At 47.6% G+C, this 17,751-nt stretch overlaps 4 protein-coding genes across 4 annotated transcripts; 3 read left to right on the forward strand and 1 right to left on the reverse strand.

The window, feature by feature from the left end:
- Positions 1-892: 892 nt before the first annotated feature.
- H6S33_007713 (uncharacterized protein) lies at positions 893-2,852 on the forward strand (the record flags this gene model as incomplete). The annotated part of the gene is made up of 2 exons (XM_044839056.1): positions 893-1,171; positions 1,503-2,852. 2 exons carry the CDS (start codon positions 893-895, stop codon positions 2,850-2,852), a joined length of 1,629 nt encoding a protein of 542 aa, XP_044688586.1.
- Positions 2,853-4,488: 1,636 nt separating this feature from the next.
- Positions 4,489-5,430, reverse strand: H6S33_007714 (uncharacterized protein; the record flags this gene model as incomplete). The annotated part of the gene is made up of 2 exons (XM_044839057.1): positions 4,489-5,339; positions 5,394-5,430. The coding sequence occupies 2 exons, from the start codon at positions 5,428-5,430 to the stop codon at positions 4,489-4,491; spliced, it is 888 nt and encodes a 295-aa protein (XP_044688587.1).
- Positions 5,431-6,258: 828 nt separating this feature from the next.
- On the forward strand, positions 6,259-7,247 carry H6S33_007715 (uncharacterized protein; the record flags this gene model as incomplete). Its single annotated transcript, XM_044839058.1, has 3 exons — positions 6,259-6,316; positions 6,371-6,739; positions 6,808-7,247. The coding sequence occupies 3 exons, from the start codon at positions 6,259-6,261 to the stop codon at positions 7,245-7,247; spliced, it is 867 nt and encodes a 288-aa protein (XP_044688588.1).
- A 2,560-nt stretch (positions 7,248-9,807) lies between these two features.
- On the forward strand, positions 9,808-11,645 carry H6S33_007716 (uncharacterized protein; the record flags this gene model as incomplete). The annotated part of the gene is made up of 6 exons (XM_044839059.1): positions 9,808-9,930; positions 10,030-10,342; positions 10,400-10,586; positions 10,643-10,866; positions 10,951-11,423; positions 11,490-11,645. 6 exons carry the CDS (start codon positions 9,808-9,810, stop codon positions 11,643-11,645), a joined length of 1,476 nt encoding a protein of 491 aa, XP_044688589.1.
- Between the last annotated feature and the right edge of the window lie 6,106 nt (positions 11,646-17,751).

A 17,751-nucleotide genomic window follows, 5' to 3' on the forward strand; every position in this document is an offset into this window, starting at 1 on the left:
CGCGGGGTTCTTTTTCTCGTATGTGCTCTACTCTGGCTCGGAAAAACTGCTGTGAGGGGGCTTTTTTGTGTGGGCTTATGTTTTTGTTTTTGTAGTTGGAAGGGAGATCGTCGGAACTCGGGTTCGGGACAACCTCGCTTAGTCAATTGGCCGTCATCCCACGAAGCGATTTTTTCCGGTTTTTTTTCTTTTCCTTCCAGACGTTGCGAAAAAACACACAAGGCACAAGGCAGTGCCCGCAGTCAGTTTACAAGCATGGGAAAGTCAGGATAAGTGCCTGAACAGGAACCGAACCACCATGTTCCCTTGTGCCAAAGTGTAGGTATTTTATCCAGAGCTGGGAAAAGAAAATAATATTAGAAAGGATACAATATTGCTATAGCACCTTCATACAACATTCCTATCCCTTCCTCTTCCCTCACATCTATCTCCATCATTGTTGTGATTGCTCTTGTGCTTTCTTTCAGCTTCGTTCGTCTTCATTTCCACCGTATGCTATCCGTCCATCCATCCATCCCGGGAAGAATAGTTTAGTTCCCGCCTTCAAAAGTGAAAGAAAAAAAACGGAGCACGAGATCCCGTCACCATCATCGTCCCATCACACCTCTCCACATTAACCCTTTCCCTCTCTCCCCCCACACGACAGTCGGTCAGACAGGCATACGACCAGAGAACAGAAAAAACACTCCACTTCTTTTTTTGTTTCTCATCGATTCATCATCTCACTAGGTAGTAGTACCTGGATAGAATAATTACCCTACAGCAGCGGGTCCTTTCTCATTGTACTCGCCATCACCGAAACTATCAAGCACACTAAAAAAGATAGAGGGAAAAAAAAAACGTCACTTCACAACACGCGATCCCTTGGATGCACCCCCGCCAGTAACTAGTCATGGCATTCAACTTCAACTGGACGCCGCTCACTACCTCCTCGACGACATCGTCGGCCTTCTACACGCACGCTAAGTCACTGCTCACTGCCGCCCTTAACAAGTCGCAGAAGCCGCCAATCATCGTCGATGACATCTTCGTCGAGGAGCTAAACCTGGGGCAGAGCGCGCCGGATCTGGAGATACTCGAGATTGGGGACCTGGCGGAGGATAGATTTAGGGGCATCTTCAGGATGAGCTATGAGGGGGATGCGTCTTTGACTCTCAAGACGAAGGTTCAGGTATGTTGATTCTGGTTCTTCCGATACCTCCCGCCGCTGCTGCGGATTCAGCTGTGGGCTCCTCCGCTGCTACTGCTTCTGCTATAATCTCCTGTTGTGGTAATTGCATGCCTACCTGCTATACCTTACCTTACCTACATATGTACCTATGCCTACCTATCTCTACCTCTGCCCTTGATGCGTGACAGGGTTGTTACTCTTCCAGCAAACCGGCTATATTGGCTGTTCCTTACTCTCCTACATACGTCACGCACGGCAGTACTACTGCATGTTTATTATGCCCGAGCCAATACCACACGATAGATACTGACCAAACGTTTTCCACCTGCAGGCGAACCCATTAAACACCTACCTCTCCACAACGCCGTCCTTCACCTCTCCCACGCCCCTCGCCGCCTCGGCCCCGCTCACAATCCCGCTACAAATCACGCTCTCAGACTTCCGGCTGTCGGGATTCATCATCCTCGTCTTCTCAAAGGCGAAAGGGATCACCCTGGTCTTCCGAAACGACCCCCTTGAATCACTAAAGGTCTCGTCGACATTCGACTCAATACCGTTCATCAAGGACTACCTGCAGAAGGAGATTGAGCGCCAGGTCCGCGGCCTGTTTCAGGAGGAGCTCCCAGTCGCGGTGCACCGGTTGTCGCTCCGGCTATGGAATCCCGAATATGCGGCGTCGCTAGGCCTCGATTCCCCGGCGCCTAACAATGAAGAGACAGCGGGTGGTAGTGAGGAGGACGAGGAGACCGCGGCGGCGTTTGGGACAAATCCACTGTTGTCGCCCACAGACTCAGAGTCAGACTCGCCGTCCATCTCATTCTCGCAGAAGAACCTTGCGGCGCTGAAGGCGCTGAGCTGCTCGCAGAAAACGCTGTCGGTTGGGACCCCGTCGATCCCGGATGTGGTATTTAGGGCCTGGGCGTCCGGAAATGGTTCCGCGGTATTGGGCGGTGATAAGACGCCGGCGTCATTGGAGCCCCCTGGGACGCCAGTGAGCGGCAACAGCAGCACATACACGTTCTCCGAGAATGGTGACGCCGTGAGCACGACGGGCAGCTCGTCCTCAAGACCGAGTATGTACCACACCAACAGCTCGCCATCGCTCGCAGGTGCAGCGGGCCGAACAAGGGGCAAGCGGAGAAAGCACAGAGTTGTCAACCTGCGCTCGCAGCCCGCTCCACCGCTATCGGAGGAGACTGCGCCGGCGGTTGTCACAGAGAAGGAGCCGTCGACACAAGACGAGGTCACGACACCCACGGCGCCGAAAAGAGGCGGCGTGAGGTTCATTGACCCTGTTGCGCGCCCAGTGACGCCGACAGAGGCCCCGAAGACAGTTCCCATCATGCTTGTCGAACCCCCGTCGCCGGCGTCCTCAGTTTCGACGGAGAACATCACGTATCCCGCGACCTCCTCCTCCGCTTCTACCACATCGGCCTCGTCACTGTCCACGGAAGCCAGTCCGTCGAAGAGCTACGCGAACGAGAAAAGGCCGCAGTTGAGAGCAGGGGCTGCTCATGGAAGTGGGATTTTGGAGAAGGCATTCTTGATGAAACTAGCAAGTGAAATGCAGAGGAGGCTAGAGGAAGAGCGAAAAAGGAGGGGAGAGGGCGCCGATATGTGGCAGGTTGAGAGGGAGTTGCGGGAGCTTGGTAGAGAGGCCCCACCGGCTTATGGCATGTAGTAGCCTCGGAGGGTAGTGTTTTCATTAGACTTATCCAGAGTGGTCTTTTTCTTCCCTTTTCTGTTTATTAGTCCTTTTTTTCTTTTTGCAAGCGCCGCATTTTTTCTGTTTTTGTTTTTGTGTTTTTGGTTTTTTGAAGCCATGGCCGGGACGCAGACAAGGGCTGTCGAGGTCGCTGGTCGACGGGCTTGAGCTTGAGAAATGTAGTTGGCGGTAATTAGGGCTTCTGTGTGTGGTTTGTGCTGCTGCTGTTGCTGCTTGCTGCATCTCTATCTATAGCTAAAGCCTGTCGTTGTGGTATTTTCCTAGTTTCCTAGTTTTTATTCTTTATTTTTTATATCTATTTCTTACCTCTCTCCTCTTTCCTTTGTTATTGTCGTCATATCATGCCGTACCAATCTTCATCGGTTGGTCTGGCAGTTACTCTCCACTCGTTGACCATACATGCCTGCTTTTATCATTGCGTTTTTTTCTTTCCATTTCCCTTTCTCCTCTCTAATTTCTCTTTTCTCTCTTCTCTTTCTTTTTCTAGAGGGGTGGACGGGGTAGGGCTTCATTTCTATTTCTATTCATTTCTATTGGGGTTTTTTCTTAGGGTTGGTTGGGAAAAGTTTTATTTCTTTTTCTCTTTTGTCAAAGCAGGTATCTCTTGGAGCTGTGGGTGTGCGTGTTTTGGTGCGGATGGGTGTATAGTGGTGGTGGTGGTGGTGTAGGTTGCTAGTTAGAACGTCGTAGACGCTAGAAAGGTCATATTATCATATCAACACACCCAATTCCAATTTTCGTCCCATGTCTGCTTGTACCACCCCACCTATCCATACTTTATGGTGTCGCACAACAATCCCTGTTCCTGCTGGCAGCTTCCCTTCCTGTTCAGGGTGTTGCCCGCGTGAAGGGAGACAGGGATAGCTGGCTGGGCTAGGCTATACATGGGCCGAGGTTATCCTTGGCTGAGGGATAGTTTTTTTTTTTTTTGGGGGGGGGGGGGGGCGAGTGATGGGTTGTGATCCGGCGGTGGAGTGGGGTGGCTGGTGTTGGGGAGATGGATGAGTGGGGCGGCTGATGATGGGTGATGATGGGTGAGCGGATGGACGGGTGATGGGTTGTGATGCTTGGGGGGGGAGGGGGTTGAATGAAGGGGGGTCGCGGTTGTTATTTGTGGCAATCGATTGACTGCCTGGTTGGTTACTTCATTAAGTGTTATTTCTGGCTGGCAAGTCATTGCGGTTGTTAAAAATTAAATTGTTGTCAACGTTTCATTATGTAGTTTGGACGTAGTTCAAATATACCTGTACTTTGTCTTAGAGCCACTCTGTTCTCTGTCTTGGAGCCATTCTGTTCTCTAAACTGTTACTACATGTACCTATAAAGAAGGAGCCTTTTCTCCCTCTTCCTTGTTCATGTTTCTGGTCGTTGGCTCATGCAATATTACGTTCTACGTATACTCCGATGGGGCATATCCTTTTTTACATGTGCCCCGAGAATGTATCGGGTTTTGAAGATTCCATTAAGACTATTTTTATGTGTTCAAAGAGAGATATATTTCTACCATTTGGAGTTACATATTTTATCTATGGCATAAACAAACATGGCCACCGCATCTAACAATTAAAAGAAAAGGCCCAGGGAACTCTAACTATTGTACACTCTCCCCATGCTTCACCTTCTCCACCAGCTCCTCCCTCCTCTTCAAGTCCTTCAGCACCTCTTGAAGCCACCATCTATGCATCCTCAGATCGCTCGTGAGCTCTGGATGGAAGCTCGTCCCCACCACATTCCCCTGCCTTACGGCCACAATGCTCGCCACACTCCCGCGGTTCTCTCTCTCCCGCGCCATGTCTACATCCGTGCTATGCGTCTCATGGAGCGGTCTATCTCCCTTACTCAACCCCTCCGTCGGCAGCAACGTCCTCCTTAGCTCCGCTAGTACCTCCACATGCCCCTCATCCCCCAACACACTCTCCACCACGCCCCTGGGCTCCTTCCTCGGCGCCCGTACCTCAACATCATCCTCGCCCTCCTCGCCCTCCTGCGGCAATATCGCCTCGACAATCGGTGCCCGGATGAAAACTCCGTTAAACGGTGCATCTTCCTCATTGAGAAATGACAGCCTCAATGGCGCCTCAAAGCTCTCTACCTGCCGCCCGAAATGGTTCCGGTTGACTCGCACCGACAACCCGCCGATAAGCGCCTGCCCGCCCTTTTTGGTGCGGTTGGCGGCCTCACTGAGCAGGATCATACCCGCGCAGGTGCCCCATGTGGGGCGGCGGTCGAGCTTGACAAAGTCGCGGAGGGGCTCGAGGAGGCCGGAGCGCTCGGCGACGAGAGCCATAGCTGTAGATTCGCCGCCGGGGATGATGAGCGCGGAGCATTGGGAGAGCTCGGTGGGGGTCTTGACGAGTATGAAGTTGAGGGGTTGAGGGGTGTCGAGACCGACAGAGGCTTTTCGGAGGAGCTGCATGTGTTCGCTGAAGGCGCCTTGGAGGGCTGGGGTCGGGGGTTAGTATTTGTGAGTGAGGGCGGGGGGTGGGTATGGCTTACCGAGGACGCCGATGGTGACTGTTTGGTCTACTGTCATTTTAACGGTTTGGCTTTTGTCTAGTGATTTGTGGTTATGGAGGTTTTTGATATTGGCAGAGAAGACTCAGAGAGGAGTTGTGAAATTTTATTCTGTGCGACCCGGGTGCATGTGGGGGTGTGACGAAAGAGTTACAGCCATCGCTGTCTTATCGATAAGCACAGGCGGGGCGGGCCGGTGGGGGGTTAAAGCCATTAGAGTAGAGCTATACCGGCAAATAAAACGAGATAGAGGACTCGGGATGATATGTGGAAATTCACGGAGGATATTTGACAGCTGCAGTCAGCATGTCTAGAGTAGAATCAGTCGTTGGTATCTAATTAGACAAAAGCGTTGATGACGTGCAGCTGTCTGTCTTCTTGGGCAGAGAGATGAGTAAGCTCGGGATCGAGGGACTGCAACCAGACAGAGCCCGTCATCTTGATGTCTTGACACCACACACACACACCGCTCATCACACATCGACAACTCTGCATATCGATAGCCTTTGCGAGTCGTGACGAGCGCAGAAGTGCATCGGGGTTGAATTCTTGAATTCTTGACACAGAGAGATATTTATACAGCATTGGGGTCCATTCTTTCCTGCTTAAACTTGCATAGTCAAGGTATGTAGGTATTCCAAATAGATACCTCAAGACATCTATCACTCCGGTTTTGATTGTTGAGATCGTCCAGTAGCTTCATATATATCTGCTGGAATGCCATTGACCTTATAAGATGTAGGCATCCAGACATCTATAACACTCATCAGCAACACAACCACAATCTCCATAATCTGAGACATCTCCACCTATCTCACCTCCTCACCTCACCTCACCTCCCCGCACTATGGCCACCACCACTACCGCCCCCCGCCTCGTCGTCTGTGGTGGCAACGGCTTCCTTGGTACCCCCTCCCCCCCCCCCCCCACCCAATCTCCGCACCACTAACCTCCCACAGGCTCCCGTATCTGCAAATCCGCCGTCTCACGTGGCTGGACTGTAACGTCCATCAGCCGCTCAGGTACACCCGACTGGAAACTCGCCACGGGCACCCCTACACCACCCGAATGGGCGGCAAAGGTCACCTGGGCCAAGGGCAACATCCTCATCCCGGCCAGCTACCGCCAGCACCTCGTCGGCGCGACCGCCGTCGTCCACAGCATGGGCATCCTGCTCGAGGCCGACTACAAGGGCGTAATCAGCGGGAAGGAGTCGCCGATCGCGGGGTTACGCAAAGCGTTTGATCCTTCTGTCGGCAGGGCGCATAATCTGCGTGAGGAGGGGGATAGCGCGCAGTTGAGTTATGAGACGATGAATCGGGATTCTGGTATACCCCCGGGTTATGAGGTGCTACTAGAAGATGGGGGATGATTCTGACGGTAGCGTGCACAACAGCAATAACGCTCGCCGAAGAAGCGCTCTCCGCAACCAACACCGTCAAAACCTTCCTCTACGTCTCTGCCGCCGCGGGCTCCTTCGCCCTCCCCTCGCGCTATATCTCGACCAAGCGCGAAGCCGAAGCGGGCATCCAGAAGCTGTCGGAGAACGGCCAAAAGTTCCGCCCGCTGTTCTTGAGGCCCGGGTTTTTGTATGACTCGTCCCGGACGGTGACGATGCCGCTGGCGGGGCTGATGGGCGTGACGTCGGCGGTGGATGGGCTCGTGGGCGGACGGCTGAAGGGGATGTTGGGCGCGGCCGCGTATAAGCCATTGAAGGTGGATGTAGTGGCGGATGCGGCGGTGGAGGCGATTGCAGACGAAAGCGTGACGGGGGTGGTAGATGTGGACGAGATTGAGAGATTGAGTGGGAAGGTGTGGAGGGCGGGAATGTTGTAGGTGGGGTAGGGATGTAGGTTTGCGGGGAGGGGTAATGATTGTGGGCGCAATAAACGGGCATGGGTGGATTCGTGTTCGCTGGGGGTGTTTCGGGAGGTAGTATTTAATGTATATAGCTCCAGCTCTGCTCAGAAATGGTTGAAATAATTCAGTCGTAAAATTCTTTCCTGATAGTATTTTTGTGATATTGGTCGTAATTGTTGATGGGAATTTGTCTCAGTATGCAGATAGTGATGTCGAAGCCAAATCCCATAAACAGCGAAATTTAAGCCCATAATTTCTATATATCCACCCATACCTCAAACTCGAATCCCTTACAGCCGCTCGAGCCCAATCCGATTGTAGGCAAGGCCGCAATGACGCATCCAGCTGGTCGACTTGCGAATCATATAGCTACTCGGTGTATATAAATAGGCAAGCTCGACCGTAAGCCAGCCCAAATGCTCTCTGCAGCTCCAGAATAACTAACAACTTAGATCGTGACCAGGCGTCGGGCTGTCCTTCCGCAAGCATACTGTATGAGTGCACTGTCTCCACTGCCGGCGCCGTTGGCACATAGCTCCCAATATATTTAGATAGTCCTTGGGTTCAGCGATATGATATTAAAGATATGTACTCCCAATAGCTGTATAGATAGAATCGTGGCATTTCCGACCAAGGTGGGGGTTGTCGTTTATGTAGCTCTTCCCTTCTAGTATACAGGCTTTGGTGGAGGTTGGTGTTTGAACCTTGGGTAACCATAGCTACATATATCTATCCGATGAACAGCTGACGAACAGCTAGCGACGGCGCACCTTCATGACTGGCTGCGCTTTAAATTGAGCTCCTTCGTGTACTCGTCCAAAACCGTGTCGAGTCATATGCCGTGTCGAGTGATAAGCCGTGACGAGTCACAAGCTAGCTCGGCGGTCTGAAGTTTGACGGCGGGATAGTCTGTAGGTCAATGACTGGGCATGCAACAAATCTTTGTGCTAGTGTGTTTACTTGGCGTGGTTAGTTGTGGGTAGAGACAGGATGTTACTTCTGTAAGGGTTAGGGTTTCAAAGTTGCGGGTAGAAAAGCGTGAGGGGGTGTGGCTCGGGGTGGGTGGTTGAGGTTACTACATGTAGTGATGACACGGTACGAAATAAGGCTATACTTGGCCGCGGCGAGCCCGTGTTTTTCGACAAATATAAAGTGAGATATAGAGATTGACCCCGAAAAGAACAATTGTTTCCAGGACGATACTACATGTAGTATTCAAGCTATATTAATCTACAACCAATGTTATAGCATGTACATAGGAATACATCTTGAAAAATCTCGAGACTAGATATGTTTTGGATTGTTTCTGTACTGCCTCGATACAGATATCTATAATTGTTTTATCGTGTGCCCATTACTATAGCTACTCGACGAGAGTCAATGATCGGGGAGACAGGTTATTCCCCTCCCAAGGATCACTTAGTCCAGTAATGCTGCGCGCCCTATGAAATGAGGTGAGATGCGATCACCAAATTATCGTAGCATTTCAGGGGTTAAGTGCTATATTCGTAAGATTTGGTGATTCCTCTCTTAAGTGGTATGTTTCAGTTTGTAGCCACACGTTAGCACTGTGAAACTTAGTAGGCAAACGCCTAGTTGGGCTAGAATTGTACTACTTTCGGATTGATATAAAATTCTGTAGCCTTTTCGTACAGATCGCGTTAGTACTGATGTCACGTGCCTCACGGTGAAGTTACTCAAATGCTACGTTACCACTTGGTGTTTCGTACAGCGTGTGGTAAAATTATTGTAGAAGTATGGGAAGAGTCCCATTGGCCGAGTCACCCACTTAAACCCTGCTTTTAGACCCCTGTTTCTACAATAATTTTCCCTCCCGCTGTAACAGCTCCGATAGAACGTCTTGAACACATCATCAATCGCATCGCTCTTCCCGCAGGTATCGATATATCGTGTGAAAAACAAAATCAAAAAAATTCTATTACTTCCATCGTATCAATTCACTGTTATTCTAAGAAGTAAATGCTAATTTTCTCCTCCTCTACTTGGGCCACAGCTCAAGACTAGCGCAACAGCAGCTCAACCCCCCTCCGACCACTCACCCCGCACTCCAATTCCAAGATCGTAGACTCCTCTTCGAAAATTCTCGAAACCAATTTGTCCAAACCTAACCCGCGGTTGGTTACCCTCACACGACAGCGCCGCTGTGACTGCTCGTTCAGGAAGGTAGTTGAGATCCCTGCTACCATAACAGGAGTAGCACGCTGTGGTCAAGTCACTGTGCCACAGTCGCCGAGGACAGATAGACCCAAAGGGAAAAAAAAGTCTGGCCCGAAAAGAAAAAGGGACCACCTGTCTTTCACTGCTGTTGTGCGTGCTATCTGTCCCATCCCACAACCATATTTTCCGACCTCAGTTTTGGTGAGTGCCCTGCATACATATACCTCCCTTCAGCATTGAATTATTTCTAGACCAAGCGCCTTTTTTTTTTTTACTGTTTTTTCTTTGCTTTCTTCTTGACTAACCCATCTATTACCCCGCCAGAGTTGTAGAATTCCAGAAAGCTTCATTACACATAATGGCCACTACCGAGGAATCAAAAAAGACCTTCGTCCAGAAGCCAGAGAAGCCGGACCAGGCAGAGTTCGAGAAGAACTTACAAAAGGCGAATGATGAGCATGTCGCCGTACGGGAAAAGCTGGTAAGATATCTCCTCATTCCTCAATATCTTCTTGAATTGGCATTTCAGGTTCAATCACCAGTTTGAGCTTCCGTGAACTAATTTTGTTTTTTACTATAGAACGCCGTGAAGCAAAAGCTTGAATTTATCAAGTCTCCCGGAAAGTCTCCCCGCCAGCAAGAGCTCCGAGACCAACTCAATGAGCTCCGCGCTGCGCAGCAGGCTAAGAAGGGTGGAAGGGCCCAAATCGATGACCAGATCAAGACTCTTGACACCTCAATCAAGGCCAGGATCAAGGATCAGAATGCTTCAATGCAGAAGATGCCCTACAGGACACTCGATGAGCTTGAGGACGCCATTAAGCGATTGAACGCTAGCGTCGACAGCGGTAAAATGATGATTGTTGACGAGAGGAAGGCGCTTGCAGAGATTTGTATGCTTATCATACTTTTTATATAGTGATTCAAAAGCTAATTTTGGGGGATGCTAGCGTCTTTGAACAAGGTCAAGAAGAACTTTGGGGCTTTCAGCGAGGTTCAGAAAACCATTGACGCCGACAAGGCCAAGTTGGATGAACTGAGGCAACAGAGGAAAGACCCTGAGGTGCAGGAATTGAGCGACAAATACGAGGCCGTCAAGAACGAGCTTGACGATCTCAAACTCGAGCAGGACGCTGCGTAAGTACCGACCCGCCCCTGCCTCGTTAGCTATACTAACGAATTCGCAAATTTAGTTTCTCCAACCTGAACCAACTCCGCGATGAGCGTACCCAGCTGCAGGAGGAACAGCAGGAAAAGTGGCAGGCAATTCAGACGCTCAGAGATGAATACTTCAGTGCCAAGAATGCATACAGGGCGTACGAGCAGGAGGCCTGGAAGATCAAGAGAGAGAAGAGGGCCAAGCAGGAGAGGGAAGCCAAGATTGCTTATAGACGACAGATTGCTCAGGAGAAGATGGGTATGTTTTATGATTCCAGACTCAGCCTTGGAACCCAATCTTGAAACATAGGAATGGTGGCTTACATGACTTTGAGAAATACAGAGCAGGCATCGGAGAAGGCCTACACCTCCGAGATCATTACCTGCGAAAGTCTTATCGGGTTCTTCGATCCCTCTTCCGCCGAAGCTGCCCGTAAGGCCAAGCTTGAATCTGGCCCTCGCGCACTCGCTGCCCAGCCTACTCGCTCTGTCGACGCCTCGGCTATCACCGGTAAGAAGCTCGCCAAGAAGGAAGATCGCGAGGACGATTACTTTATTGGTGGCAATGGCGGAAAGAAGAAGGGAAAGAAGGGCCGAAAGGATGCGGGTGCTACTGCTGTCACTTCACCTGATGCCGAGTCTCCAGCTGCCGAGTCTCCGGCTGCAAAATTCAACTTGAATGTCGGTGTTCTCGAAGAATTGGCAAAGGTTGACGTTGAGGTCCCTATGGGTAAGGACGATGTTCCCAAGACTCTTGAGAAACTCAGGGAGAAGCTGGCCTGGTACAAGGAGAACCAGGAAATCAAAACCAAGGAGGTCAGTGATAACTCTTCATCATTTCCTCTATAATAAATCACTGACATAAATACCTTTTGTGAACAGAACATTGCCAAGGCCCAGAAGGAGATTGACCGCCTCGAGGCTGAAGCCGCCAAAGAAGATGGCGAGGAAGCTAGCGGTAGCTCCACCCCAAAGAAGGTCGATGTTGAGGTCAGAGAGGAGAAGGCTGAGGCGGCTGAGGAGACGAAGGCTGAGTAGAAGAAAGAAAAAAATCATTTATAAAATATTGGTTGGGTTGGGATAAGGTTCCGGTTGGGGTTCTTCATGAAAATTTCAATATTATTTCTCTTTATTATAGTGGTGGGGATATTTTTATGCTTTTGTGAAAAAGGACCTCTTCCCTTTGTTTTCTCCTTTCAACCCAAAAGTTCTTGATTGTGAATTAGCGATAGTACGGTGAAGGTGGAAATTAAGGAAATGGTAGAGTTAATTACTTGAATTTTCAGCCGAAGAATCTGGCGTGGCGCGCAGTTATGTGTATTGATGGATATCTTTTCCAACGTCCCAGAAGAATTTCATTTTGGCTATCTTTTCAGTTTATTTCTCGTCAAAAAAAAATATTTCTCTATAAATTAAATATGTTTGGGGAAATCTTTCCCCCTAAATCTGGTAACTTCACAACGATCTATGATATATTTCCCCAAACGGATCACGAGACAGTGTATACAATTAATGAATTATCAATCAATCGATCAATTATAAGATGATGTTTGGTGCTCGTGTATCGAGTGATAGTCTATGATTTCATTACATGTATTTCAGGTTGACAAAAATAATGGGACACTACAACGAGATGTGACTCAAAGAATACCGTGTTTAAGAAGTAATTAATGCCGCTAGCTGTTATAAAAAGTATTAATCCATTCTCTACAGCACACTCTCGCTATAAGGATATGGTTAGGGCTAAAAATATGTATCCTTATAGCGATTTATCCTTATAGAAAGTGAGATGCTAGCAAAACGGCGCTTGCGGACCGCCACTGGTATCCTTCTAGCGAGTATATCGTTATATCAAATATCCTTGTAGCGAGAGTCTACTATAGTATTCTTTTCGAATTTTTCTTATGAATTTAATGGTTATTCCTTTAGGGTTGCGAAGTTTGTGGGTCGATAATCATCAGTCATGGCTAGCCCTAACACCGAGAGCCACCGAGAGCACGTGGTTGGTAGGATTATTGGGAAATCTCAAGACCACGGGCTGTTGTGACACACAGATACCACTCAACTGGTCCTCCGTCGCGTATTGCAGGTTGAGATGATAATAACAACGGCCTAGTATGTAGCCTTTTGGCGAGCCGATTCGTAGTGACACAAATTGGACCTTGGGACTGGGAAAACGTTGGAACGTACTGTCAAGATCAAGCGAGTACTAGCGAAAGGTGCTGGAAGTGGGGTTCAACTTTCGAATCTATCGACCGGGCCCAGATCAAGGCAGTACGTTCTTCGTTTCCTTTTTTTTACCCTTCTCTCCACCACTACGTACGTCATTAAAATATGTCATGATCATAGATCTTTATTGGGATAATAGATGCCCTATAATACTATAGCCCATACCCTACAGCTTTAGATGTCGGAGCTCCTAGCCAGCAGAGCTGGGCCGGGTTCAAACGTCCTTTCCTGTGGGTTGCCTCTCATTATTTCTTGTGCTAGGGCACGGAGAGGGATGCGGTTGGTCCTCTTTTTCTATTTTTGGTGACATGTGGCCGTAATGATATTAATTCATACCTCAGATATGAATTCACTTGGGTAACCGGAAGGGAGAAAGAAGCCGACGATGTATGTATGGTGCCCCCAGTCTTAAAGATAAAATGAGAAAAACGCCAAGTCCCTTATAATTTTTCAACCACGATAGATATTAAAAACCTGTCAGAAAAAGTTCTAGAAATAGTAATAAACAAGAGAATGACCTGACAGATTTTTCATATCTATCGTGGTAGAAAAGTTATAAGGGACTTTGCGTTTTTCTCATGTTACCTTTAAGACTGGGGCACCAACCTGGCAGCCTCTTTAGCTCGATCTCGAGACAACTCTAGTGAAGCTAGTACATGCTCTGAATTTCCACGATAATTTTGATCTCAACCTGGAGGCAATTAGTCTCTGCGCGCACCGTGGGGCCCCTTGAAACAGCCTCCGAATGAACCGCGGAGATAAGATAGGGTTATGTGTGGGTAGGGTTTGTTGTATTATCGGTGTGCAGGAGTCTCTAACACGGCTCATGTGGGGGAGGATATTGTATGTACATCAATGGTTCTGAGAAATGCTTTTAATTTTTAAAAGCAGTGAAGACGGAAACATACTAATTTTACTAGTGTTTTCTTCCTTGGTAGGCCCCCATTTTAAACAATATTATATCTCGAGTGATAGGCTATGAAAGTAATTATTGCCACTATCGATTCGGGTATCCGGAAGATCGCCATTAAAGTTTCTCTTTTGTGACCCTCTAGTCCGATTTTAATTGCATGATCCTTTTAGGAATCACGAACGTTTGGAACGGAACTTCCCCCAGGACCTGGAACGGGATGTCTCAGAAAGCTCTCGCAGATCTTGGTTATACGAGGCAATCGCACCATCCGATAATCTAATACAGAGAGGATTTTCCTATAACATAAGGTCGACGCGGCCGCGAACTGCCCTTTGCACCTAGGCCGGTATTGATTCCAAACTCAGGGAAGATCTAGGAAACACAGAGCCCAGTGGTATAGTAGCTATGTGCTAGAAAATAGTGCACTACGTGCTCGTATCGAGATAGACTTCGAAGAGTAGTGCAAGGTGGATGGTCAACTCGTACATTGCTCCCAAGAGTATATTACAATCAGTATATATCGCCTCCTATCGAAGATCCACTATATAAAATATGAAGTTTAAATTGATGAAAATCAAACCTAAATGATTGGCGAATGAAGGGTGGGATAAATATCAGTTTTTCGGAAATGAGAGGTGATGTGGGTAAAATGAATGAAAGAAGCATATCCGATTGTGGAGATATTACGTACATCGTATTCTTTCCTCCCCCTTGGCCCGTGTCTCCTTGCACATCAATTTCATTTCCCCGCTTTTTTAAGAGCTCAGCTGGCCAACACTCGTGGGTGATATCTCATGACACGAACACTTTGCGCGCCGATCAAATACGGAGCAAACCACCTCAACTGAAAAAAAAAACTCCGATATTGTAGAAACTAAGGCCAAATTATCTGCATGATAAAATTGAATATACGCCGCAATATATCGATTGGCAAGGGAAAGCCAAACCCTGAACGAGATTATCCGGCCGACCCATGGACCCTAATCTATGGGACCTAATTCCGGGATTAAGTACTCAAGCCTGGTAGAAGTATGTGCCCAATACATTACTGGAGGACTGGTACTCCCGTGCTGACAGGCATTTGTGTTACCTTCTGGTCGCATCTTGTTAATTGTGGGGAGCTTGAAACTGTGGGAGTACGACGTTCAGACACCCAGGGTCCTTCCCGAGGAATTCTGTGCCGCGGCTAGCTAGTCTCTGTAATATAATGTCCTCTATATACATGACGTTTAAAGATTTCGGTTGCCAAGGTGGGGTTCAGGTGGGGCGTGCATCGATGCAAAGCTGTAACTACAGCTGTACAGCTGTGATGACGGGATAATCCGGACTATTTGGAATGCTTTGCGGTCTAGAGCGAGGCAAGCTGCAAGATAAGTTCACAGTGTTCTCCTACCCGTTTCTAATTATAACTCAGAGACTGACAGTCTGGGGTTCCTGGGGCATTTGGCCCATCTGTACGTACACAGTACATGAATAGCATATATCCTCCCCGAACATGATTGCGTGTCACTAAACCAACCTTTGCCCTGCATACAGCAGTACAGGTACATACATGTACGTAGGTTAAACAATGAACATTAACCCTAGTTAGTCTAAGGTAAACTGTCCTGATGTCTAGATTCATAGCTGACCGGAAATTCAGCCTCAAGTCATGATCACCGATATGTGTGGTTCGAGAATATATATTAATTCTAATTGAGACTAATTAGCGAGAACGTACCATTCTCAATTACCTAGTAAATTAAATAATCCTTGATGCGCTCGCCTGTTCATAAATCAGTGGCATTTAGATTTCGGCTCTTTACCTTCCCTAGTAGTTTCCTGTTATGATTTGATTTGTTTCACATTACTGATCATAAGGTGTCACTCGCAAAACGCATTCAACTTCGCCGACCGATATATATCAGATTATACCTAAAGATGGTACTACCATATCGATATGAGTATATACATGTAATTATTAGTATGTTAGTCACTAAGAAGTAATGGGAAAGATTCCGGGTTAATGGTCCAATTATAGACCACGCATGGCCATATGGACAATATATCCAAGAAGAAAGCCCATGCCTTATATATACTAAGTAAGTTTCCCTTAAACTATGAGTACCACTCATGCACGTCCAAAAATTCTTTACTAATTAAAACCTAAGTTGACACCTAAGTACATGTATCTATATGTGCGCCTAATATAACCGCTATGATCAACCTGGTTCCTGGTTACCTGCAGTAATAATTGTACTACTCCACAAACGTTACCCCATGTATTTGTTGTGCACAGACCCAAACATACTTATTTGCATGGATGAGGCATTGCAAGTACTGTAACAGGCTAGGACCTTAACTCTTAACTGATTAAGTCCTTGCGATGCAATGCATCATGCCGAACAAACATAAAAGCAATTGCAAACATAGCACGTTAATCATCAACGCTCAGTTTTTATATGGAGTTAGAATCGAAATATAGACTCGTGTTCTTAATGTGAATAAAAGTGATCAGGATCAAGTCAGCTGGGCGCGTGCGAAATTCGAAACTGAGTTCGGTGCCGGCGCTGAGATGTATATATCTCAGAGTCCAATGTATGTTAATGTAAGACAAATGACTACATGTATCCCCATGGTGACTTTTCTCCGTATTGACTTCAATCGAGTAAGTACATGTAGTTTATTGGTAGGTCGGTGACATTTCGGCTGAACTGTCGGAGTAAAATCCGCGAGTATCTATATCACAACTTGATGCCCTTCGCCGGTAGTTTGATCTTGCGTCTGCTTTTACCTCCCAGGGGTACGCCAGTAATGGCAATTAGGCTGATAGATAGACGTACAGTACATGTATGCATGTATCTAGCTTAGTATGTACATATATTTTCCATTGTCCCCATGCGTACATGTACCCTATGTAATGTACATGTATGCATGTACTCCAGGAATTAAACGGAAGAGCTCGTGGTATGGGGAGCATGGGACAGTGATCTCCCGTACTAAATGAGATGACAGCTAGGGTATACAAGATACGCAGGGGCCATCGTTACAGGCCTCCTCTTTCTTTATTAAGTACATGTAAGTACAAGTCCTAACACCAAATGTAAATTATAAAGTCCCGGGACCATCGTGCATGCGTGAGAGGGACTTACATGTAGTTTCCTGCATATATGTAGCCGAAGAAAATACAGTTCAGAGAGAACAGTTTTACCATATATTCTAGGGTGAATTGCTGAAAAACTGATATATGACATGCAACCTGCATACACCATACCATAGTCTTGGGAGTTAGTCGTTGGCAAAAAAATATTCTGATATTGAACGACACTGTACTTAAAAGATATTATTTGTGTGCGCAGTGAGAAAAAGCAAATTAAAGACATTGTTAGGTGGTGGTTGAGAACTCTGCGAGGCAGCTGCCCGTGCAGTTGGGTTTGAGTTCCAGCAACGTCGTCATCATACCTAGCCTTAATTTTCCACCGTCTTACATCTGAGTCACCTCAAAGCTACCTCCATCGTAGCCAACATCACGTTTATCGTTATCAATACCGTGGAACATAACAGTCCAATCGTCAAATCTTTCCAGATGCTATACCTCAGGCTTCAGTTCTCCGGGGGAATACTTCCACCCGGCCTCAAGAGCTCTCAAGATCTACAAAGTTTCCAAGACATGCATGCCGTGCATCCGGTTTATCGAGTTGTGAATGCTAGTCACGTCTTGAAGACGGTAGTATTCCACTAAATAGAGAGAAGCTCTAGGCCTTCGCCGGATACCAATACCCTTACTAAAGATTTAGTCAGTTTATCTCATGCAGTTTACATTGAAATTTCTCCATCAGGATGTTGACAGGAAACAGCCGTTGATGGCCAGCATATTACGGAGTTCTCCCAAAGGCTGCGCATACTCTGAAGTCACACCATACCGGAAAAAAATCCGAGCCGTGTAGGCATGGCAAAATTCGTCACATTGATACTCGCAGGCTTAGGCCTGCTTGCTTATCTAAATGTTCCATCCATGTTCGC

Source organism: Morchella sextelata (assembly GCF_020137385.1).
Source record: "Morchella sextelata strain SCLS chromosome Unknown scls_24, whole genome shotgun sequence".
NCBI classification, from domain to species: domain Eukaryota; kingdom Fungi; phylum Ascomycota; class Pezizomycetes; order Pezizales; family Morchellaceae; genus Morchella; species Morchella sextelata.